Below are 27,210 nucleotides of genomic sequence, written 5' to 3' on the forward strand. Positions count from 1 at the left end.
ATTCTAAGTCAGAACCGTCCAGAGTAGTGATGCTGGACGGGCGGGCAGGTATGGGCAGTGCTGTCCACTGCTGGCCCAGTGGACAAGGCACTCCCGTCTGCTGGCCCAGTAGACAACCCGCGGCCCGTGCGGCCCTCCCCCTGCTGGCCCAGTGGACAAGGCCCTCCCCTCTGCTGGCCCAGTAGACAAGGCCCTCCCCTCTGCTGGCCCAGTAGACAAGGCCCCCCCCCCCCTGCTGGCCCAGTGGACAAGGCCCTCCCCTCTGCTGGCCCAGTAGACAAGGCCCTCCCCTCTGCTGGCCCAGTAGACAAGGCCCCCCCCCCCTGCTGGCCCAGTAGACAAGGCCCCCCCCCCCCTGCTGGCCCAGTGGACAAGGCATTGGAATAGGGACCAGAAGGTCACAGGTTCTAATCTTACCAATGGCTTTTGTTTATTTCAGCGTAAAGCGATACCTAGAGTCAATGGTGCCACCTGCCAATGATTTAAAAGTTTGATAATCCAGATCTGTTTACACTCTTAACGTAAAGATACGTCTCCCTGACTACCTCAGCAGCTGGTCAGAAAGATCGGATCACAATCACCTCTTTTAAAATCGTCCATACCTGGGAGAAGAAAAAAAATGACGTAGGAACAATCAGAATGTGGACAAGATCAGCAGCAGGTATAAAACGGGTACTGAAGAAGATTCAGTGTTTTGCAGATAAAGCCAATATCCTCATGTGCATCTGTCTACACATAAATGCCATTATTTAACCTTGTATTTGTACTTCGTAGTGTAATGGTTTGTACCAGTCCATGTTTCATACATGCAGCATGTCTGATGACTTTTCAATAGTTATACTCTTAGCACCACAGGATTATTGAATATTAATAAACTGTTGACAGGAAGTGACAACGTCTCTTTGTCTGCATTATTTTCGAAAAAAAAAAGTAAACTAGAAGGTCGGGATTCAATGCCAGCTATGTTCTAGACGCACGGCTCACGATAATGCACTTTGAAGGGTCACTTGTACAGCTGCCATGTACAGCTGTTAACATGAATGCCATCTCCGCAGACATCTAGGAAAATGCTTTTAAAAGCTATGTTTTCAGCTGTATAGTGATTTGCGCTATAGTTAATGTAAATAAAATAAAAATGTAAAAAGACTGCTGGACACAGCAGATCAATGAGAGAATTTTATTTGTGCTACAAATTTTAAAACAGATCAAACATTTTAAAATACATATACTTTTCTTCTCCCCCCCCAAAAAGTAGGATTTAATAGAATAGCAAAATACTTTCAGCAAAAAACATAACATGGTTTCAACCCACCTTTTAAACACCATGGTCTCAACCCACCTTTTAAACACCATGGTCTCAACCCACCTTTTAAACACCATGGTTTCAACCCACCTTTTAAACACCATGGGCTCAACCCACCTTTTAAACACCATGGGCTCAACCCACCTTTTAAACACCATGGGCTCAACCCACCTTTTAAACACCATGGTCTCAACCCACCTTTTAAACACCATGGTCTCAACCCACCTTTTAAACACCATGGTCTCAACCCACCTTTTAAACACCATGGTTTCAACCCACCTTTTAAACACCATGGTTTCAACCCACCTTTTAAACACCATGGTCTCAACCCACCTTTTAAACACCATGGTTTCAACCCACCTTTTAAACACCATGGTTTCAACCCACCTTTTAAACACCATGGTTTCAACCCACCTTTTAAACACCATGGTTTCAACCCACCTTTTAAACACCATGGTCTCAACCCACCTTTTAAACACCATGGTTTCAACCCACCTTTTAAACACCATGGTTTCAACCCACCTTTTAAACACCATGGTTTCAACCCACCTTTTAAACACCATGGTTTCAACCCACCTTGAAATAGCTTTCGTTTAGCAGTTTTTTTAGTTTTTTTTTTAATGTTGGTTTTTGTGCAACAATCATAGATTTTATATAAAGACTTGTGATCAGCAGATGAGAAAACCAAAAAAAAAAACATTGTGAAGTGTTACAAAAATGGTGTCCTGATTAGTTAGAACAGACAGGCTAAAGCTGAGGAATAGAATCGAGTACATTCTAATTCCATTAGTAGAACCACCTCTGGACCAGCACTCTACTGCTGAGACTAGAACACTAGGGAGGGACAAGGGGACAACTACTAGGCTACAGCAGACACTATAGACTAAAGAGTCAGAGAGAAGGTTAGAAACAGAGGGTGAGGAGTAAAACAGGACAGAGTTAGAGAAAGAAAGGGAGAGTTAGATTATTATTTTTTATTTTTTTAAGTTATAATTGTAGCTGTGTAGTTATGTTGAGTTTGTCCCACCCTTCAATTCCCCTGACAAAAAGGTTCTTCCTGTTTACAGAGTATCACAGTCTTTTTATTTTGTAACGTTGCAGATAGAAGCGCGTTTCAGATCAGGACATGGTGTTTGTAACTGCAGGGAAGGGAGGTAGAAGTTATAACCTCCTGGAGGTCTGAAGTAGTGCATTATGTAGGGAACAGGATGCCATTAGGGAAGCAGACTTCCAGAAGGTTCTACCTCCTTCCCTGCAGTCAAACACCATGTCCTGATCTGAAACGCGCTTCTCTCTGCAACGTTACAAAATAAAAAAGTCCTGTTCTGAAGCAGTCTGCAACGTTACAAAATAAAAGTCCTGTTCTGAAGCAGTTTGCAATGTTACAAAATAAAAGTCTTCCTCTTTAACATTAAAAACATTCTTTAATGTCAAAAAGTAAAAGCTCCCTAGATAAACAACAAAAAAACAATAGAAACATTTAAGGCTTTTTAAGGGATAAAATGATCATGAAAATGCTAAAAAAAATTACTGTACACACATACAGCTGAGATCCACACCTGGGTCACACACATACAGCTGAGATCCACACCTGGGTCACACACACAGCTGAGATCCACACCTGGGTCACACAGCTGAGATCCACACCTGGGTCACACACACACAGCTGAGATCCACACCTGGGACCCACAGTTGGGTCACACACACACACAGCTGGGACCCACAGCTGGGTCACACACACACACAGCTGGGACCCACAGCTGGGTCACACACTATAGCAGTGGTTCTCCAACCTCTCCTCGTGGACCCGAGCCATTTCACCATGTTGTTGTAGCTCTGAGATAGCTCACCTGATTCACACAATCAGAGCCTTGATAATTAGTTGAATCAGGTGTGCTGTGTTCTGTGGGGCTCAGTCGGTAGAGCACAACAGAGTATTATAGTAGAGTATTATAGCATAGTACAGTGTATTATAGCATTATAGTATACTACAGAGTAGTACAGAGTATTATAGTATGGTCCAGAGCATTATAGTATAGTACAGAGTATTATAGCACAGAGTATTATAGTATAGTACAGAGTATTATAGTACAGAGTATTATAGTATAGTACAGAGTATTTGCAGTGTGTGTAGTTGACCCAGGTTAGAACTCAGCACCTTCTAATGATGAAATTAAAGAAACACAATCAGACCGTCTAAATTAGGTTAGCCTCCTCTCCTCCCTCCGCTACAGAGCAGGAGAACACATACCGGGTCCTGCAGGGCCCCTCTCCTCTCCTCCCTCCTCTCCTCCGCTACAGAGCAGGAGAACACACACTGGATCCTGCAGGGCCCCTCTCATCTCCTCCGCTACAGAGCAGGAGAACACACACTGGATCCTGCAGGGCCCCTCTCCTCTCCTCCCTCCTCCGCTACAGAGCAGGAGAACACACACAACGGGTCCTGCAGGGCCCCTCTCCTCTCCTCCCTCCGCTACAGAGCAGGAGAACACACACACAACAGGTTCTGCAGGGCCCCTCCTCTCCTGGGCCACAGTGTCTGCTGGTCCTTACCTCAAACCTTGGTCTGAAGCAGTACACTATGTAGGGAATAGGGCTCTGGTCTGAAGCAGTACACTATGTAGGGAATAGGGCTCTGAAGCAGTACACTATGTAGGGAATAGGGTCCTGGTCTAAAGCAGTACACTATGTAGGGAATAGGGTGCCATTTGGGATGCAAGCCTTTATCTACCTGGTGACACCTTGGGGGCGTGCGTCTCAAATGGCACTACAGAGGGAGATCTGGCGTCAGGGGTTAAAGGTCAGGGACAGGCTTATTGATCACTGGCAGTTATTAATCAATACCAATTATGGATGACTGATCAGTGAGAGTTCAGTGACAGCTATCAGTAGGAGGTTAGAGGTGAGGGATCAGAGGGTGAACCAGCAGACACTGGGACCCAGGGGTCAGACTGGTGAGATGGTTCACCCAGAGAGGCTCCTCCTCTAGACACCAGGTCAGGGGTTAGAGTTCAGCAGTTCTACTTCCTGTTGTCGTGTGGCTGAGAACTCATGGCCACGATGACTGGCTGCTGCTGCTGAATGGGAGGAGCCGCCCCGTCCTCCTCCATCTTAGGCCTCTTAGCCTGGGGGTCGCCTGGCACCTCCGGCCCAACATCAGGCCCCGCGCTGGGCTGTCTGCTCACCAGGGCTGGGGGGGAGCTGGAGGCCTGGGCTGCCAGGATCTGGAGAGGACTGGTCAGAGCTGGGGGTGGGGGTGGGAGGAAGGGGAGGAAGAGGAGAAAGGAAGGACAGAGTCAATACATCACCATAATGAAACATAACTTACCATACATCAATGATATTAACATATCAACCATGTCAACAAAAACAATAACACTGGTTGCTAAGGTAGCCGTACCGTAAGGGTTGGCAACGCTGGTAGCCGTGGCGACGGCAGTGTGTTTGCCGTTCTGAGTGACAGGGCGGACAGGAAGTTGGTGCAGCCCCAGAGATAGGCCATGCCCCTCTGACCCCTGACCCCCCTGCTGAGCTCCCTCCAACGACTGGATCACTCGCTCCCTATTCTGCTGCTGCGCATCTGGGGGACAAATATAACACATATATATTAATATACACTGAACACCAATATAAAGCAACATGTAAAGTGTTGGTCCCACGTTTCATGAAGCTGAAATAAAGAAGATTCCAGAAATGTTTCATACGTACAAAAAAAGCTATAAAATGTTGTGCACAAATTTGTTTTCGTCGCTGTTAGTGAGCATTTCTCCTTTGTCAAGATAATCCATCCACCTGACAGGTGTGGCATATCAAGAAGCTGATTAAACAGCATGATCATTACACAGGTGCACCTTGTGCTGGGGACAATAAAAGGACACTAAAATGTGCTGTTTTGTTACATCACAATGCCACAGAAGTCAAGTTGAGGGTGCATGCAATTGGCATGCTGACGGCAGGAATGTCCGCCAGAGCTGTTGCCAGAGAATTGAATGTTAATTTCTCTATCATAAGCCACCTCCAATGTGAGGAAGCCAGCCTCACAACTACAGGCCACGTGTAACCACGCCAGCCCAGGACCTCTTCACCTGCGGGATCGTCTGAGACCAGCCACCCGGACAGCTGATGGAACTGTAGGTTTGCACAGCCAAAGAATTTCTGCACAAACTGTCCGAAACGGTCTCAGAGAAGCTCATCTGCGTGGTCGTCGTCCACACCAGGGTCTTGACCTGAGTGCAGTTAGGCGTCGTAACCGACTTCAGTGGGCAAATGCTGACCTTCAATGGCCACTGGTATGCTGGAGAAGCCATCACCTCATGTTGTTTCAGCATGATAATGTACGGCCCCATGTTACAAGGATCTATACACAATTCCTGGAAGATGAAAATGTCCCAGTTCTTCCATGGCCTGCATACTTACCTTAAAAAAAATGTCTGGTATCTGTGACCAACAGATGCATATCTGTATTCCCAGTCATGTGAAATCCAGGATTTTATTTCAAATGACTAATTTCCTTATATGAACTGTAACTCAGTAAAATCTTTGAAATTGTTGCATATATAAATAGGAAAAAGTAGGTACTGGATTATTTTATACACCTATTTACGTCCCCTTTTATTTTGGTGGCAACGAAAAGCCCGATTTTGAATAAAATCAAAATTGACTTTTTCCTTGCCACCAAAATAAAGGGGACATAAATAGGTGTATAAAATAATCCAGTACCGACCATATTGACCTCATAAAAACAAACAGCAGCTGGAAAACAAAATGTGAAAAAAGAAAAGAAAGTACAAGACAATGTAAATATATATCTCTCATGTCTGGGGGAGAAATATGTAGGACATACAGTGAAAGTACTCAGACCATATATATTCACATTTGCACAAATGCTAAAAACGGTTTTCGCTTTCTCATTATGGGTATTGTGATGTCATTATGGGGTATTGTGATGTCATTATGGGGTATTGCGATGTCATTATGGGGTATTGTGATGTCATTATGGGGTATTGTGTGAAGACAGAGTATTTTTTTAATCCATTTTAGAATAAGGCTGTAACATAATAAAATGTGGAAAAAGTCAAGGGGTCTGAATACTTCCCAAAGGCACCGGTTATGTCACTTTATGCATCAGACACATAAGGAACCCTTGACCTTCAGCAAAATACACTTGTGGAGATTTCAAAGGATTTGATTGGTGTAAGCAATATGGTTTAAATTTCTACCTAGCCTATCAGAGGGCAAGGTAGAACTATTGCCATATTACCAGCACCGGTCAAATCCTCTCAGATTGAAGGGTCTAGGGGTCCATTTGGAATTGGGTCACAATCTAGCCGTACCTCTCTGCTCGCTGGTGCCCTCTGCTCCCTGCTGGCCAGCGCCGGTATTACCATGACTCTGCCCCCCGCCGGGGGTGAGGATGTACCCGTTTGGGGGGTGGGAGGCCGTAGCCGTGGTGACCAGACGGAGCATGGTGAGGGTGTTGGGGGGGCTCTGCAGCATGTGGAGGGTCTGTCCCCCAGCGACTCCGGGGCCTGAGAACAAGGTTAGGGGTTTACCCATCCCTGAGGGCAGGGGGTGGGGCGGGGCGGCCATGATCACAGGCTGGCCATGTACTGGAGAACCTGGGGGGGGTGTGAGAACACAAACACGGTCTTTAGTTGTCTGAGCATCTGTACATGTGTTCCTACCTGGGGAGCTCTGTATCTGGTGAGGAGGATAGTTTATGGTGTAGATGTGTTCCTACCTGGGGAGCTCTGTATCTGGTGAGGATGATAGTTTATGGTGTAGATGTGTTCCTACCTGGGGAGCTCTGTATCTGGTGAGGAGGATAGTTTATGGTGTAGATGTGTTCCTACCTGGGGAGCTCTGTATCTGGTGAGGAGGATAGTTTATGGTGTAGATGTGTTCCTACCTGGGGAGCTCTGTATCTGGTGAGGAGGATAGTTTATGGTGTAGATGTGTTCCTACCTGGGGAGCTCTGTATCTGGTGAGGAGGATAGTTTATGGTGTAGATGTGTTCCTACCTGGGGAGCTCTGTATCTGGTGAGGAGGATAGTTTATGGTGTAGATGTGTTCCTACCTGGGGAGCTCTGTATCTGGTGAGGAGGATAGTTTATGGTGTAGATGTGTTCCTACCTGGGGAGCTCTGTATCTGGTGAGGAGGATAGTTTATGGTGTAGATGTGTTCCTACCTGGGGCGCTCTGTGTATATCTGTACTCTGGTACGGAGGCCAGTTTGTGAGCCAGGTCGTGATGGTGAGGGTGGTCGTGAGACAGAGGAGACCCCTCTCTAGAGAGACACTCTGGGGTCTGAAGACCACTGGAGGGAGGGGAGAGGAGACCCTGGTGGGTGGGGGAGGCTGGGGCACTCCTAGAGGGGGGGAGGGGGAGATGGTTAGGGCATTAACACACTGTAAACACACCGCCCTCCCAGTAAAACACACTCCTCTCAGACTGAGACTTTTCAAAAGGTGAGAGCGAAGAGCAAACACGCACTCCAGGATTGTTTGAGACACACCTTATTGCGAGCTAGATAGACTTACTTTGTTCTATCCAATCAAACGAGAGCGAGAGCGAGAGAGAGAGAGTTAAACAGAAACAGACAGATTATAACTGTTTAACTGAGGGTTTACAAGTCACTACATCAAGGAGGAGGGTCTGAAGAGAGGCTACTGTATAAGCAGGCTTTTACAACAACCCTGCACTAACACACCTGGTTCTACTAACCATTTCCTCTTCACGACCTTGATTAGCTAAAGGTGAGGGGTCTGATGTCAGGGGTCGTACCTGGATGAGAGCGGTCCGAACGGCGTGCGGAAGCAGGCCACGCCCCTCTGCCGTCTCTTCCTGAAGGCTTGTTCCACCAGCTTGCCCTCTGAGGCCGAGTCCACACGCCAGAAACTACCTTTCCCAGGCTCCTCCTGGCTACGAGCCACCTTCAGGAAGTAACGGTTCAGAGAAAGGTTGTGGCGGATCGAGTTCTGGGAACAGAGGAAAGGGGGGATAGTTGGGGGTAGGTGATGTGTCTAGTTACCCGGTAGTGGGGGTAGGTGATGTGTCTAGTTACCCGGTAGTGGGGGTAGGTGATGTGTCTAGTTACCCGGTAGTGGGGGTAGGTGATGTGTCTAGTTACCCGGTAGTGGGGGTAGGTGATGTGTCTAGTTACCCGGTAGTGGGGGTAGGTGATGTGTCTAGTTACCCGGTAGTGGGGGTAGGTGATGTGTCTAGTTACCCGGTAGTGGGGGTAGGTGATGTGTCTAGTTACCCGGTAGTGGGGGTAGGTGATGTGTCTAGTTACCCGGTAGTGGGGGTAGGTGATGTGTCTAGTTACCCGGTAGTGGGGGTAGGTGATGTGTCTAGTTACCCGGTAGTGGGGGTAGGTGATGTGTCTAGTTACCCGGTAGTAGGGGTAGGTGATGTGTCTAGTTACCCGGTAGTGGGGGTAGGTGATGTGTCTAGTTAGCCGGTAGTGGGGGTAGGTGATGTGTCTAGTTACCTGGTAGTAGTGGTAGGTGATGTGTCTAGTTACCCGGTAGTAGGGGTAGGTGATGTGTCTAGTTACCCGGTAGTAGTGGTAGGTGATGTGTCTAGTTACCCGGTAGTAGGGGTAGGTGATGTGTCTAGTTACCCGGTAGTAGGGGTAGGTGATGTGTCTAGTTACCCGGTAGTAGGGGTAGGTGATGTGTCTAGTTACCCGGTAGTAGGGGTAGGTGATGTGTCTAGTTACCCGGTAGTGGGGGTAGGTGATGTGTCTAGTTACCTGGTAGTAGGGGTAGGTGATGTGTCTAGTTACCTGGTAGTGGGGGTAGGTGATGTGTCTAGTTACCTGGTAGTAGTGGTAGGTGATGTGTCTAGTTACCTGGTAGTAGGGGTAGGTGATGTGTCTAGTTACCCGGTAGTGGGGGTAGGTGATGTGTCTAGTTACCTGGTAGTAGGGGTAGGTGATGTGTCTAGTTACCCGGTAGTGGGGGTAGGTGATGTGTCTAGTTACCTGGTAGTAGGGGTAGGTGATGTGTCTAGTTACCTGCCAGCCCTTGTCAGCAGTGCGATAGTAGGGATAGTGTTTGGTGATGTGTGTGTAGATTCCAGACAGGGTCAGCTGTCTGTCTGGTGCTGAAGAGATGGCCTGGACTATCAACTGGGCGTACGAGTAGGGAGGCTTAGATTCATCCTGGATAAGACAGGAGAGAGGGGTTAATATAGACACACACACACACACACACACACACACACACACACACACACACACACACACACACACACACACACACCACACACACACACACACACACACACACACACACACACACACACACACAGAGTGAGGTATACCTTGGGGCTGTCTCCTCCGCCGGACTCTCCATGTTGCTCGGCAATGCCCCTCTGTTGCTCGGAGACAGCCTTGGCAGCGAACTCCGCAGCCAGCTGGAGGTCAGAGGTCACGTTGCGTCCGTAGCGATAACCTGATGACCCCGCACCCCTCGGACTGGCCGGGCACGAGTTAGGAACACTGGAGAGGAGGATGAGAGGAGGAAAGAGAGTAAGATCTAGAATTGAATTCCACCTAACGGATAGACCCATCATTTTTTTTACTTAAAAATGTCAAACAGAAACCATTGAGTTCAAAGTTAAACAAACCATTACAATCCTAGGACTACTTTTAACCATTTTACACTGAACATTTTACACTGAACATTTTACAAAACACATGTACTGGAAGAACTGTGCAGATTTACTGTACACAGCCCTACACTGTGATACCGATTCATTTATTTGGACCTTGGTGATATGTAATACTGAAAGAGGCCTCTGGGTGTCACCATAACCCCACAATATGAAAACACCACCATACTATCGCCACTAAAATAACCCCACACTGTGCCAATAACACCACTAGACTACCCGCCCCACTAGACTACCCGCCCCACTAGACTACCCGCCCCACTAGACTACCCGCCCCACTAGACTACCCGCCCCACTAGACTACCCGCCCCACTAGACTACCCCAGTACCAATAACACCACGAGACTACCCGCCCACTAGACTACCCGCCCCACTAGACTACCCCGCCCCACTAGACTACCCCGCCCCACTAGACTACCCCGCCCCACTAGACTACCCCAGTACCAATAACACCACTAGACTACCCGCCCCACTAGACTACCCCAGACTACCCCGCCACACTAGACTACCCCGCCACACTAGACTACCCCGCCCCGCCCCACTAGACTACCCCGCCCCACTAGACTACCCCGCCCCACTAGACTACCCCAGTGTCAATAACACCACACCGTGCCAATAACACCACTAGACTACCCGCCCCACTAGACTACCCGCCCCACTAGACTACCCCGCCCCACTAGGATACCCACCCACTAGACTACCCGCCCCACTAGACTACCCCAGTACCAATAACACCACTAGACTACCCGCCCCACTAGACTACCCGCCCCACTAGACTACCCCAGTGCCAATAACACCACTAGACTACCCACCACTAGACTACCCGCCCCACTAGACTACCCACCACTAGACTACCCACCACTAGACTACCCCAGTACCAATAACACCACTAGACTACCCGCCCCACTAGACTACCCCGCCCCACTAGACTACCCCGCCCCACTAGACTACCCCGCCCCACTAGACTACCCCAGTGTCAATAACACCACACCGTGCCAATAACACCAGACTACCCGCCCCACTAGACTACCCGCCCCACTAGACTACCCCGCCCCACTAGACTACCCGCCCCACTAGACTACCCGCCCCACTAGACTACCCCAGTGCCAATAACACCACTAGACTACCCCGCCCCACTAGACTACCCCGCCCCACTAGACTACCCACCCCCACTAGACTACCCACCCCCACTAGACTACCCCAGTACCAATAACACCACTAGACTACCCGCCCCACTAGACTACCCGCCCCACTAGACTACCCCAGTGCCAATAACACCACTAGACTACCCGGCCCCACTAGACTACCCGCCCCCACTAGACTACCCGACCCCACTAGACTACCCGCCCCCACTAGACTACCCCAGTACCAATAACACCACTAGACTACCCACCACTATACTACCCGCCCCACTAGACTACCCGCCCCACTAGACTACCCGCCCCACTAGACTACCCGTCCCACTAGACTACCCCAGTGCCAATAACACCACTAGACTACCCACCACTAGACTACCCGCCCCACTAGACTACCCACCACTAGACTACCCACCACTAGACTACCCGCCCCACGAGACTACCCGCCCCACGAGACTACCCCAGTGCCAATAACACCACTAGACTACCCACCACTAGACTACCCGCCCCACTAGACTACCCACCACTAGACTACCCACCACTAGACTACCCCAGTGCCAATAACACCACTAGACTACCCGCCCCCACTAGACTACCCGCCCCCACTAGACTACCCCAGTTCCAATGACACCACTAGACTACCCACCACTAGACTACCCGCCCAACTAGACTACCCACCACTAGACTACCCCAGTGCCAATAACCCCTACACAGTGCCAATAACCCCACACCGTGCCAATACCACCACCAGTTCAAAGTTCAAAGTTAAACAAACCATTACAATCCTAGGACTACTTTTAACCATTTTAAATTGAACATTTTACACTGAACATTTTACAAAACACATGTACTGGAAGAACTGTGCAGATTTACTGTACGCTGCCCTACACTGTGTTACCGATTCATTTATTTGGACCTTGGTGATATGTAATACTGAAAGAGGCCTCTGGGTGTCACCATAACCCCACAATATGAAAACACAACCATACTATCGCCACTAAAATAACCCCACACTGTGCCAATAACACCACTAGACTACCCGCCCCACTAGACTACCCGCCCCACTAGACTACCCGCCCCACTAGACTACCCCAGTACCAATAACACCACTAGACTACCCGCCCCACTAGACTACCCCAGTACCAATAACACCACTAGACTACCCGCCCCACTAGACTACCCGCCCCACTAGACTACCCGCCCCACTAGACTACCCCAGTACCAATAACACCACTAGACTACCCGCCCCACTAGACTACCCGCCCCACTAGACTACCCGCCCCACTAGACTACCCCGCCCCACTAGACTACCCCAGTGTCAATAACACCACACCGTGCCAAACACCACTAGACTACCCGCCCCACTAGACTAACCGCCCCACTAGACTACCCCGCCCCACTAGACTACCCGCCCCACTAGACTACCCCAGTACCAATAACACCACTAGACTACCCGCCCCACTAGACTACCCGCCCCACTAGACTAACCGCCCCACTAGACTACCCCGCCCCACTAGACTACCCGCCCCACTAGACTACCCGCCCCCACTAGACTACCCGCCCCACTAGACTACCCCAGTACCAATAACACCACTAGACTACCCACCACTATACTACCCGCCCCACTAGACTACCCGCCCCACTAGACTACCCGCCCCACTAGACTACCCCAGTGCCAATAACACCACTAGACTACCCACCACTAGACTACCTGCCCCACTAGACTACCCACCACTAGACTACCCACCACTAGACTACCCGCCCCACGAGACTACCCGCCCCACGAGACTACCCCAGTGCCAATAACACCACTAGACTACCCACCACTATACTACCCGCCCCACTAGACTACCCGCCCCACTAGACTACCCGCCCCACTAGACTACCCGTCCCACTAGACTACCCCAGTGCCAATAACACCACTAGACTACCCACCACTAGACTACCCGCCCCACTAGACTACCCACCACTAGACTACCCACCACTAGACTACCCCAGTGCCAATAGACACCACTAGACTACCCGCCCCCACTAGACTACCCGCCCCCACTAGACTACCCCAGTTCCAATGACACCACTAGACTACCCACCACTAGACTACCCGCCCAACTAGACTACCCACCACTAGACTACCCCGGCCCCACTAGACTACCCACCACTAGACTACCCCAGTGCCAATAACCCCTACACAGTGCCAATAACCCCACACCGTGCCAATACCACCACCAGTTCAAAGTTCAAAGTTAAACAAACCATTACAATCCTAGGACTACTTTTAACCATTTTACATTGAACATTTTACACTGAACATTTTACAAAACACATGTACTGGAAGAACTGTGCAGATTTACTGTACGCTGCCCTACACTGTGTTACCGATTCATTTATTTGGACCTTGGTGATATGTAATACTGAAAGAGGCCTCTGGGTGTCACCATAACCCCACAATATGAAAACACAACCATACTATCGCCACTAAAATAACCCCACACTGTGCCAATAACACCACTAGACTATTCGCCCCACTAGACTACCCGCCCCACTAGACTACCCGCCCCACTAGACTACCCCAGTACCAATAACACCACTAGACTACCCGCCCCACTAGACTACCCGCCCCCACTAGACTACCCGGCCCCACTAGACTACCCGCCCCCGCCCCCGCCCACTAGACTACCCCAGTGTCAATAACACCACTAGACTACCCGCCCCACTAGACTACCCGCCCCACTAGACTACCCGCCCCACTAGACTACCCCAGTACCAATAACACCACTAGACTACCCGCCCCACTAGACTACCCCGCCCCACTAGACTACCCGCCCCACTAGACTACCCCAGTACCAAAAACACCACTAGACTACCCACCACTAGACTACCCGCCCCACTAGACTACCCGCCCCACTAGACTACCCCGCCCCACTATACTACCCGTGTCAATAACACCACACCGTGCCAATAACACCACTAGACAACCCGCCCCACTAGACTTCCCGCCCCCACTAGACTACCCCAGTACCAATAACACCACTAGACTACCCGCCCCACTAGACTACCCGCCCCACTAGACTACCCGGCCCCACTAGACTACCCGGCCCCACTCGATTACCCGCCCCCACTAGACTACCCCAGTACCAATAACACCACTAGACTACCCGCCCCACTAGACTACCCGCCCCACTAGACTACCCCAGTACCAATAACACCACTAGACTACCCGCCCCACTAGACTACCCGCCCCACTAGACTACCCCGCCCCACTAGACTACCCCAGTGCCAATAACACCACTAGACTACCCGCCCCACTAGACTACCCGCCCCACTAGACTACCCGCCCCACTAGACTACCCCGCCCCACTAGACTACCCGCCCCACTAGACTACCCCGCCCCCACTAGACTACCCCGCCCCACTAGACTACCCCAGTGTCAATAACACCACTAGACTACCCACCACTAGACTACCCGCCCCACTAGACTACCCGCCCCACTAGACTACCCCGCCCCACTAGACTACCCCGCCCCACTAGACTACCCCAGTACCAATAACACCACTAGACTACCCGCCCCACTAGACTACCCGCCCCACTAGACTACCCGGCCCCACTAGACTACCCGCCCCCACTAGACTACCCGCCCCCACTAGACTACCCCAGTACCAATAACACCACTAGACTACCCGCCCCACTAGACTACCCGCCCCACTAGACTACCCGCCCCACTAGACTACCCCAGTGCCAATAACACCACTAGACTACCCGCCCCACTAGACTACCCGCCCCCACTAGACTACCCGCGCCCCACTAGACTACCCCGCCCCACTAGACTACCCCGCCCCACTAACACCCGTGCACTAGCACCACACCGTGCCATAACCCACTAGACTACCCGCCCCACTAGACTACCCGCCCCACTAGACTACCCCAGTACCAATAACACCACTAGACTACCCGCCCCACTAGACTACCCGCCCCACTAGACTACCCACCACTAGACTACCCGGCCCCACTAGACTACCCCAGTACCAATAACACCACTAGACTACCCCCACCACTAGACTACCCCGCCCCACTAGCACTACCCCAGTGCCAATAACACCACTAGACTACCCACCACTAGACTACCCGCCCCCACTAGACTACCCACCACTAGACTACCCCAGTGCCAATAACACCACTAGACTACCCGCCCCACTAGACTACCCGCCCCCACTAGACTACCCCGCCCCACTAGACTACCCCGCCCCACTAGACTACCCCGCCCCCACTAGACTACCCCGCCCCCACTAGACTACCCGCCCCCACTAGACTACCCCAGTACCAATAACACCACTAGACTACCCCGCCCCACTAGACTACCCGCCCCACTAGACTACCCGCCCCCACTAGACTACCCCAGTGCCAATAACACCACTAGACTACCCGGCCCCACTAGACTACCCGCCCCCACTAGACTACCCGCCCCCACTAGACTACCCGTCCCCACTAGACTACCCCAGTACCAATAACACCACTAGACTACCCACCACTATACTACCCGCCCCACTAGACTACCCGCCCCACTAGACTACCCGCCCCACTAGACTACCCCAGTGCCAATAACACCACTAGACTACCCGCCCCACTAGACTACCCCAGTGCCAATAACACCACTAGACTACCCGGCCCCACTAGACTACCAGCCCCCACTAGACTACCCGCCCCCACTAGACTACCCGTCCCCACTAGACTACCCCAGTACCAATAACACCACTAGACTACCCACCACTATACTACCCGCCCCACTAGACTACCCGCCCCACTAGACTACCCGCCCCACTAGACTACCCCAGTGCCAATAACACCACTAGACTACCCGCCCCCACTAGACTACCCGCCCCCACTAGACTACCCGCCCCCACTAGACTACCCCAGTACCGATAACACCACTAGACTACCCACCACTATACTACCCGCCCCACTAGACTACCCGCCCCACTAGACTACCCCAGTGCCAATAACACCACTAGATTACCCACCACTAGACTACCCGCCCCACTAGACTACCCACCACTAGACTACCCACCACTAGACTACCCCAGTGCCAATAACACCACTAGACTACCCGCCCCCACTAGACTACCCCCGCCCCCACTACCACTACCCCGCCCCCACTACGACTACCCCCGCCCCACTAGACTACCCCCGCCCCCACTAGACTACCCCAGTGCCAATAACACCACTAGACTACCCACCACTAGACTACCCCGCCCCACTAGACTACCCCGCCCCCACGAGACTACCCGCCCCACGAGACTACCCGCCCCACGAGACTACCCGCAGTGCCAATAACACCACTAGACTACCCACCACTAGACTACCCGCCCCACTAGACTACCCACCACTAGACTACCCACCACTAGACTACCCCAGTGCCAATAACACCACTAGACTACCCGCCCCCACTAGACTACCCGCCCCCACTAGACTACCCGCCCCCACTAGACTACCCGCCCCCACTAGACTACCCCAGTACCAATGACACCACTAGACTACCCACCACTAGACTACCCGCCCCACTAGACTACCCACCACTAGACTACCCCGGCCCCACTAGACTACCCACCACTAGACTACCCCAGTGCCAATAACCCCTACACCGTGCCAATAACCCCACACCGTGCCAATACCACCACCAGTTCAAAGTTCAAAGTTAAACAAACCATTACAATCCTAGGACTACTTTTAACCATTTTACATTGAACATTTTACACTGAACATTTTACAAAACACATGTACTGGAAGAACTGTGCAGATTTACTGTACGCTGCCCTACACTGTGTTACCGATTCATTTATTTGGACCTTGGTGATATGTAATACTGAAAGAGGCCTCTGGGTGTCACCATAACCCCACAATATGAAAACACCACCATACTATCGCCACTAAAATAACCCCACACTGTGCCAATAACACCACTAGACTACCCGCCTAGACTACCCGCCCCACTAGACTACCCGCCCCACTAGACTACCCGCCCCACTAGACTACCCCAGTACCAATAACACCACTAGACTACCCGCCCCACTAGACTACCCGCCCCACTAGACTACCCGCCCCACTAGACTACCCCGCCCCACTAGACTACCCCAGTGTCAATAACACCACTAGACTACCCGCCCCACTAGACTACCCGCCCCACTAGACTACCCGCCCCACTAGACTACCCCAGTACCAATAACACCACTAGACTACCCACCACTAGACTACCCGCCCCACTAGACTACCCGCCCCACTAGACTACCCCAGTACCAATAACACCACTAGACTACCCGCCCCACTAGACTACCCGCCCCACTAGACTACCCGGCCCCACTAGACTACCCCAGTACCAATAACACCACTAGACTACCCCCCTAGACTACCCGCCCCACTAGACTACCCGCCCCACTAGACTACCCCAGTGCCAATAACACCACTAGACTACCCGGCCCCACTAGACTACCCGGCCCCACTAGACTACCCGGCCCCACTAGACTACCCGGCCCCACTAGACTACCCGGCCCCACTAGACTACCCCAGTACCAATAACACCACTAGACTACCCGCCCCACCAGACTACCCGCCCCCACTAGACTACCCCAGTACCAATAACACCACTAGACTACCCGCCCCACCAGACTACCCGCCCCACTAGACTACCCCAGTGCCAATAACACCACTAGACTACCGGCCCCACTAGACTACCCGCCCCCACTAGACTACCCGCCCCCACTAGACTACCCGCCCCCACTAGACTACCCCAGTACCAATAACACCACTAGACTACCCCGCCCCACTAGACTACCCCGCCCCACTAGACTACCCCGCCCCACTAGACTACCCCGCCCCACTAGACTACCCCAGTGCCAATAACACCACTAGACTACCCACCACTAGACTACCCGCCCCACTAGACTACCCACCACTAGACTACCCCAGTGCCAATAACACCACTAGACTACCCGCCCCCACTACACCGTGCCAATAACCCCACACCGTGCCAATACCACCACTATACTACCACCACATGGTGACACCACCACCACTATAACACTGAGCTTGAAATTAACTTGTTATCCACCTCTCCTTCAGACAGTAGGACTTTATTTTTTACACATCACTTTTTTACTTCCCCCCAAAAAGAGGTATGTAACAGCATGGGCCAAAAAGGAGCCTGTAAATGGTGTTGTATGATGCAAGGAACCACTTCACTAAATAACCTGCATTATTATCACTGGTGTTGACAATGGAAGGCTGCTGCTGTCTGGTCCCATGTATTAGACACCATCTCCTGCTGCTGTCTGATCCCATGTATTATACACCATCTCCTACTGCTGTCTGATCCCATGTATTATACACCATCTTCTGCTGCTGTCTGATCCCATGTATTATACACCATCTCCTGCTGCTGTCTGATCCCATGTATTAGACACCATCTCCTGCTGCTGTCTGATCCCATGTATTATACACCATCTCCTACTGCTGTCTGATCACATGTATTATACACCATCTCCTACTGCTGTCTGATCACATGTATTAGACACCATCTCCTGCTGCTGTCTGATCCCATGTATTATACACCATCTCCTACTGCTGTCTGATCACATGTATTAGACACCATCTCCTACTGCTGCTGTCTGATCCCATGTATTACACACCATCTCCTACTGCTGTCTGATCCCATGTATTAGACACCATCTCCTACTGCTGTCTGATCCCATGTATTAGACACCACCTCCTGCTGCTGTCTGATCCCATGTATTAGACCCCATCTTCTGCTGCTGTCTGATCTCATGTATTAGACCCCATCTTCTGCTGCTGTCTGATCTCATGTATTAGACACCACCTCCTGCTGCTGTCTGATCTCATATATTAGACACCATCTCCTACTGCTGTCTGATCCCATGTATTAGACCCCATCTTCTGCTGCTGTCTGATCTCATGTATTAGACACCATCTCCTGCTGCTGTCTGATCCCATGTATTATACACCATCTCCTGCTGCTGTCTGATCTCATGTATTATACACCACCTCCTGCCATTGGGGCCTTGAGCAAGGCACTTAACAACACCCCGCCCCAGAGTTAAACACTGCTCTGATTGGCTGCTGTATAAAACGCATGTGGTCCGTCAACCCTCCATCTGGAGAGATACTGGGTGTGCAGGCTTTTGGTCCAACCCTGCTCAAACACACCAGTCAGCTTATCAAGGTTCCTGTTGAGCAGCTGATATTTTACAACGTGATTGTGTTAGAGCAGGGCTGGAGTAAAAGCCTGCACCCCCAGCAGCTGGAATCTCCTGGAGAATGGTTGGCCACCCTGCAACATTACATTTATAACCAAATACTGTGAGTGGCCCAGCCAGAGCCCGGACTTGAACCGGATCAAACATCTCTGGAGAGACCTGAAAATAGCTGTGCAGCGACGCTCCCCATCCAACCTGACAGGGGTTGAGAGGATCTGCAGAGAAGAATGAGAGAAACTCCCCAAATACAGGTGTGCCAAGCTTGTAGAGTCATACCAAGAAGACTTGAGGCTGTCATCGATGCCAAAGCTGCTTCAACAAAGTACTGAGGAAAGGGTCTGAATACTTACGTAAATGTTTTTTTTTTTTTGCAAGCATTTCTAAAAACCTGTTTTCCCTTTGTCATTATGGGGTATTGTGTGTAGATTGATGGAAAAAAATGATTTAATCCGATTTAGAATAAGGCTTTAACGTTAACAAAATGTGTAAAAGGTCAAGTGGTTTGAATACTTTCTGAAGGCACTGTATATCCCTACTTTACAGTGGAAAGATCCCAAGACCACACACACACAGGCCCCTCCTCTGGGCAGTAAAGTAAACACTGGTTTCCAGGGGAGAGAGTGTGTTTGTTTTGGCTCAGAAGCTGTAGTGTGTATGTGCGTTTGCAGGTGGTTCAAACAAAAGAAGAGGAAGGAGAGATGAAGAAGAAGAGTGAAAGACGTATGAAAGGAGAGAGAAAGAAAATAGACAGGAAAAGTTAGATAAAACTCAAATCAAACTGTACAACTATAGAACTCCAATCAAACAACCGTAGAACTAACTGGAACTATAGAGCTATAATCAAAACAACTGTAGAACTAACTGGAACTATAGAGCTATAATCAAAACAACGGTAGAACTAACTGGAACTATAGAGCTATATTCAAAACAACGGTAGAACTAACTGGAACTATAGAGCTATATTCAAAACAACGGTAGAACTAACTGGAACTATAGAACTATATTCAAACAACCCTAAAACTAACTGGAACTATAATCAAACAACCGTAAAACTAACTGGAACTATAGAGCTATAATCAAAACAACTGTAGAACTAACTGGAACTATAGAGCTATAATCAAAACAACGGTAGAACTAACTGGAACTATAGAGCTATATTCAAAACAACGGTAGAACTAACTGGAACTATAGAGCTATATTCAAAACAACGGTAGAACTAACTGGAACTATAGAACTATATTCAAACAACCCTAAAACTAACTGGAACTATAATCAAACAACCGTAAAACTAACTGGAACTATAGAGCTATAATCAAAACAACTGTAGAACTAACTGGAACTATAGAGCTATAATCAAAACAACGGTAGAACTAACTGGAACTATAGAGCTATATTCAAAACAACGGTAGAACTAACTGGAACTATAGAACTATATTCAAACAACCCTAAAACTAACTGGAACTATAATCAAACAACCGTAAAACTAACTGGAACTATAGAGCTATAGTCAAAACAATGGTAGAACTAACTGGAACTATAGAGCTATAATCAAAACAACGGTAGAACTAACTGGAACTATAGAGCTATAATCAAAACAGCGGTAGAACTAACTGGAACTATAGAGCTATAATCAAAACAACGGTAGAACTAACTGGAACTATAGAGCTATAATCAAAACAGCGGTAGAACTAACTGGAACTATAGAGCTATAATCAAAACAACGGTAGAACTAACTGGAACTATAGAGCTATAATCAAAACAACGGTAGAACTAACTGGAACTATAGAGCTATAATCAAAACAACGGTAGAACTAACTGGAGCTATAGAGCTATAATCAAAACAACCGTAGAACTAACTGGAACTATAGAACTATATTCAAACAACCGTAGAACTAACTGGAACTATAGAGCTATAATCAAACAACCCTAAAACTAACTGGAACTATAATCAAACAACCGTAAAACTAACTGGAACTATAGAGCTATAATCAAAACAACGGTAGAACTAACTGGAACTATAGAGCTATAATCAAAACAACGGTAGAACTAACTGGAACTATAGAGCTATAATCAAAACAACGGTAGAACTAACTGGAACTATAGAGCTATAATCAAAACAACGGTAGAACTAACTGGAACTATAGAGCTATAATCAAAACAACGGTAGAACTAAATGGAACTATAGAGCTATAATCAAAACAACCGTAGAACTAACTGGAACTATAATCAAAACAACCGTAGAACTAACTGGAGCAGTACAGCTCTACAACTAGAGCAGTGGTTCCAGATCTTTTAACTGTTCCACCAACTGATTTTTGCTCTGCCCTGAGATTTTAGGCCCATGGTCCCATGAGTCTTCTCAAGTACCTCCTGTGGATAGGCCAAGTACCACCAGAGGTCCTAGTACCCCTGGATGGGAAACACTGAACTAGAGAACAGTTAAAACTCCAATCAAACAACCTTAGAACTAACTGGAACGGAAAAACTGTAGAACTATGTAAACAGGTTTAGAACTGTGGAACCTCCAAACTACACAACTGTAGAACTATGTAAATAGGTTTAGAACTGTGGAATCTCCAAACTACACAACTGTAGAACTATGTAAATAGGTTTAGAACTGTGGAATCTCCAAACTACACAACTGTAGAACTAGAGAGTGGTAATTAACAGGGTTGTAACCCCTGACAGCTAACCTCTCAACCTTTTCTTCACTCATGCATTTTCTTTAATAAATCAATGTCTTTTTTCAGAACCTTATCTTTGCTACAAAACGACAGCACACACACACCCCGCCCCCTTCTCTCACTACACATCCCTCCTCTTCTCCGTCTCTCTCCCCCCTCCTCCCCCCCTCCCCCCCAACAGTGTCAGCATGAGAACTGCCAAGGAGAGGGGGAGGTTAGGGGAGAATATAAAACACACAGTATAAACCTGTCCAACTAGATCAGTGGCTCCTATTACCATGTGAAGGTCCAATGGTGTTGTTTTGGGAGTGTGTGTATGTTGTGTGTGTGTGTGTGTACGTGTATATGTGTTAATTGTTGTGGGGGGGGGGGGGGGGTGTTACAGTAGCTAAAGTAGCAAGCCTGAAAAAGGCCACAGTGTGATAGGAGCGAGGGAAGGGGTGTGTGTATGGTGTGTGTGTGTATGGAGGAGTGTGTGTGTGTGTGTGTGGGTGTGTGTGTGTGTGTGGGGGGGGGGGGGGGGGGGGGGGGCTAAGGGGGAGCTCTGAAAAGGAAACCAGTGAGTGGAGTAGGAGGAAAAACACACAGGCCCAGGCGGAAAAAAAACCTAAGGTTGGACCAATCAGGAGCCTACTAGCGGCTGCCGTGCCATATATGGCTTGTGTACACATACTATGACACCAGAGGGCCCACGTGGTGCAGGACAACACACACACCACCAGGGGGAGACAGACACACAGGGAATATGCTGGAATACTTCCTCTCTCTTTCCAGGTTTTTTTTTCTGACTCGAATAGTATTGGGCGAGTGTTTTCATGCGCCTATGTCCAAACAGTAAAGAAAATAATAATAAATATATATCATTTTTCAGAACGGAGAAATGTTTTCATTGTAAAATTAAACGACTAAAACCAGACATAAAGTACGTAGAAAAGATAGAGCTATATATTGAAATAAGATCATGTTGTTTGAGAACTAACAATCACCAAAATAAAACTAGACAATCAGGGAGAATCTGAAATTCCCCAAATTACGGTGTCATGGCATGAGCCTCCACTAAAGCCAATTCAGAGATTCTAAACGTGTGTGTGTGAGCAGACATGTGTTGGTGTGTCTCCTCACCTGAGGGTCCCTGTCGGAGAGGGCAGTGGGCTGACCAGGTGTCGCAGGTCATCATGGTGCATTGTGGGAATACTGATCTTGAGGGGGGAGATGTGGGGGAGGAGGGTGAGGCGGGGCGGTGGAGACCGCTGCTCCTCCTCTCTCAACTCCTCCCCAGACAACAGAGAGGAGAACTGGATTTTTATCACTGTACTGGGGAACCTGAACACACACCTAGGAGGAGGAGGAGAGGAGAGGAGACAGATGGAGGTGTTTAGTTCACTATGTTACAGTTACTAGACATCTCTTCATTAGAACACTTCCTACTCCTGCAGGCTTTAGTTCCAACCCAGCAATAAGTTAACCTCTACAGGATCGGTGGGTCCCCCACGGGACGTTTGAGCTAACGTAGGCTAATGTGATTAGCATGAGGTTGTAAGTAACAAGAACATTTCCCAGGACACAGACACATCTGATATGGGCAGAAAGCTTAAATTCTTGTTAATCTAACTGCACTGTCCAATTTACAGTATCTATTACAGTGAAAGAATACCATGCTATTGTTTGAGGAGAGTGTACAGTTATGAACTTGAAAATGTATTAAACCAATTAGGCACATTTGGGCAGTCTTGATACATCTTCAACAGAAATGCCATGGTTCATTGGATCAGTCTAAAACTGTGCACATGGACTTCTGCCATCTTGTGGCCAAAATCTAAATTGCGCTTAAAGTCCTAAGTTAGATAAATGGCCTTTCTCTTGCATTTCAAATATGGTACCAAAAAAAACCCTAATGTGTTATATTCTCCTACATTAATTTCACATTTCCACAAACTTCAAAGTGTTTCCTTTCAAATGGTACCAAGAAAATGCATATCCTTGCTTCAGGTCCTGGCTACAGGCAGTTAGATTTGGGTATGTCATTTTAGGCGATAATTGAAGAAAAAAGAGCGGCGGATCCTTTTAACACACCTGGTTACAGGACTCCAGACTAACATTTTCCCCTGGTGGTACTGGTGCCACCAGGTTAGTATATAGACAGAGAGACAGGCAGGCAGACTTTTGCACACACACAGACAGACAGACAAATAGTTCCGTTGGCAGCTGTACCTGCCTCACACCTCATTTTTGAAAACACACATACGTGGGTAAGAATAGCAGCTATTCCTGTTCTCCTTTCAAAATGTGTGTGTGTGACTGGAAATGAGGAGATACATCTCTAATTGACGCGATTCATTTCATGATTTTAGATGACATCAGAATTAAGAATCCTATTCCTCATTACAAAAACAAAACAGTATTGTCATCTGTATGATCAGCTGACGCTTGACACTGCGGCACGGTGATCTTAGGCTTGTGTGCGGCTGCTCGGCCATGGAAACCCATTTCATGAAGCTCCTGATGAACAGTTCTTGTGACGTTGCTTCCAGAGGCAGTTTGGAACTCGGTAGTGAGTGTTGCAATGGAGGACAGACAACAACAAAAAATGTACACGCTGTGCGCTTCAGTGGTCCCTTCCTGTGAGCTTGGGCTCCCGAGTGGCGCAGTGGTCTAAGGCACTGCATCCCAGTGCTGGAGGCGTCACTACAGACCCTGGTTCGATTCCAGGTTGTATCACAACCGGCTGTGACTGGGAGTCCAATAGGGCGGTGCACAATTGGCCCAGAGTTGTCCAGGTTAGGGTTTGGCAGTCATTGTAAATAAGAATTTCTTCTTAATTGACTTGCCTATTTAAATAAAGATTAAATGAATAACATTTAAAAATTGTGTGTCCTACCACTTCGAGGCTGAGCCGTTGTAGCTCCTAGACGTTTCCACTTCCCAATAACAGTACTTATAGTTGACTGGAGCAGCTCTAGCAGGGCAGAAATTGTACAAACTGACTTGTTGGAAAGGGTGTATCCTATGACGGTGCCAAGTTGAAAGTCACTAAGCTCTTCACTAAGGTCATTCTACTGCAATGTTTGTCTATGGAGATTGCATGGCTGTGTGTTCGATTATTACACACCTGTCAGCAACGGGTGTGGCTGAAATAAACGAATCCACTAATTTGAGGGGGTGTCCATATACTTTTGGCCATGTATTATTAATTTATATATTAACCCCTTCATAGATATTTTGGGGGGGGATAATGTGTGGTTTTTTGTATTACTTGCTATGTATTAGTGCCCTGTTGGAGCTAGAAACACACGTATTTTGCTGCACCTGCAAATCTGTGTACGCGACCAATAAACTTTGATTTGATAGGACAGTAAATAGCCGTCATGCTGACTCGAGTGACTGTTTACATTCTGTGTTTACGGGACGCAATGTCGCCACCACCGTCCGTCAAACCACTAAGATACAGTGAGTAGGTAGCTAACACAAGTTCATTCTTAATGTGGCTAATGTTTCAGTTTAGCTACACTGTGCAGTCTCCTAAAGACCTTCCATAAGACTGCTCACGTCTGCAATGGATTCACTTTAGCTAACAGTTAGTTAGCTCGTATCTTCCCAATGTAGGCAACAAGTTAGGAGACTGTGGCTATATTTTTCAATGCGAACGTATTGAGTAGACAAGTTAGCTTGCTAACTTACAGTAGCCAGCTAGATGTGAATGTGGCAGGTGTTTGTTTATGTAGTTAGCTTAACATAACTAGCATGCTAATGGTGCTAACTTACTCTCGGGGCAGTTGCAGGGGTGGCGCGCCTCTCCGTTGGAACACGCCGTCCACGAATACCCCGTTCTTGCCGAGACAGCGCAGCGAAAACCCGCACGGCTCCTCAAAGGTGATCTGGAGGTGCCGCCGAGAGATGAAGCTGGAGTGTCCCATGTTTATGTCCACGGAGCCGTGCGACGAGTTACGGCCTACAGTCACTGTCCGCTGCCGCATGACGAAATCAAAGTCCCGGCCTTCGAGCCTGGCCAGGGCCCGAGGAGGGGACGCGAGGCGAGGAGGCATTGCGCAGCCCCGGCTCAGCACCGAAGAGCCCGAGAAGGTGAAATTGGGAGGGTATGCGGGTGAGGTCACCCCGACTCGAACAGGGCTGCACGGGGCAGATTGCAAGGCCAGTAGGGCTCGAGCTCCGGTGTCGTCCCGAAAGTCTGCCATCTTCTTTTCGGGGGGTGGGGTGGGGGGTGAATACAAACACACTCTCAGACACACAGGTCCCAGTAACGTGAAGGGTTATTGGACAGGCCGCTCACTAGCTCTGTCGCTGTGGGAGAGAGACAGAAACAACATGGATTCTGGCCGCGGCGAAGACCAGGGGTGAATGAGGAGTGTGATCCGGAAATGGAGTTAGTTCGGAAAAGTTGTCTCGACCCCTCGGTCCAATAACACCGATAAGAGAAGCTGTAAACATCACACTGTTGCTGCTTAATAAATACACCTTCATCCTATAACCCACTAGGCCTATTTATTTGTAGCATTGTTCAAGACCACAATTACCAGACTAGACCAATAATATAGTATTATTGAAGATGTTTGGCATATTAGAATCATATTTAACAATATTCTTTTAAGATTCAAAATGAGTTTTTTGTTTGTCTATTTGTTTCTAAACGGGAAAAGGAAGCTTTGGACGAGAGAGGGTTAATGCTCGTTTCCAGGAACCGGACGACACGTGCGTGACATATGGCACTGGTTCCGGGCCAGAATGAGAAATGTTTTTAATTTGAGCGGATTACTTGTTTGGTCACTGCTATCCCCGACTGTTTGTTCGTAATATGAAGGTGAACTTTTCACTGTGTGAAGGAGATGAACTTCGTGACCAGAGATTCTCTGCACTGTGTTTATAAACGCAGAAAGTACAAGAAAACTGGAAAGTGTGGAGAGTGGATCAGTATTTTGGAATGGGACCAGGCGAGCTACCACCCTAACGAAAAAAAGATTGCAGTCAGTGCAGTATAACTGTAGTTAAAGTGAAGTCTAACTGCAGTATGTTGCAAATACTGCGTACAATTTTTCTTTAAATACAGTAATTTTACTGCATACAAAATACCACAGTTGACTGATGTTACTGCACTTTTACTGCAGTTTCAAAACTAATATTTGTTGTTGTTG

General features: G+C 48.8%; 1 protein-coding gene across 1 annotated transcript; it reads right to left on the reverse strand.

Moving 5' to 3' along the window:
• Window positions 1–1,163: 1,163 nt before the first annotated feature.
• Window positions 1,164–26,256, reverse strand: LOC106593434 (forkhead box protein K1). The gene is made up of 9 exons (XM_082958488.1): window positions 25,826–26,256; window positions 23,186–23,398; window positions 9,632–9,809; window positions 9,324–9,470; window positions 8,087–8,280; window positions 7,492–7,670; window positions 6,637–6,921; window positions 4,704–4,883; window positions 1,164–4,547 (listed from the first exon to the last, which is right to left on the reverse strand). Exons 1-9 carry the CDS (start codon window positions 26,254–26,256, stop codon window positions 4,324–4,326), a joined length of 2,031 nt encoding a protein of 676 aa, XP_082814614.1. The 3' UTR covers window positions 1,164–4,323.
• Between the last annotated feature and the right edge of the window lie 954 nt (window positions 26,257–27,210).

This window comes from Salmo salar, chromosome 12, assembly GCF_965601325.2.
Source record: "Salmo salar chromosome 12, fSalSal1, whole genome shotgun sequence".
NCBI classification, from domain to species: domain Eukaryota; kingdom Metazoa; phylum Chordata; class Actinopteri; order Salmoniformes; family Salmonidae; genus Salmo; species Salmo salar.

Coding starts and splice junctions, on each gene's coding strand:
- LOC106593434 (XM_082958488.1), bottom strand. CDS start 26,256: ATGGCAGACTTTCGGGACGACACCGGAGCTCGAGCCCTACTGGCCTTG. Junction 9,471..9,631: donor GCGGAGGAGACAGCCCCAAG/GTATACCTCACT, acceptor TGTCTTATCCAG/GATGAATCTAAGCCTCCCTA. Junction 4,548..4,703: donor CAGCGTTGCCAACCCTTACG/GTACGGCTACCT, acceptor CCCCACCCCCAG/CTCTGACCAGTCCTCTCCAG.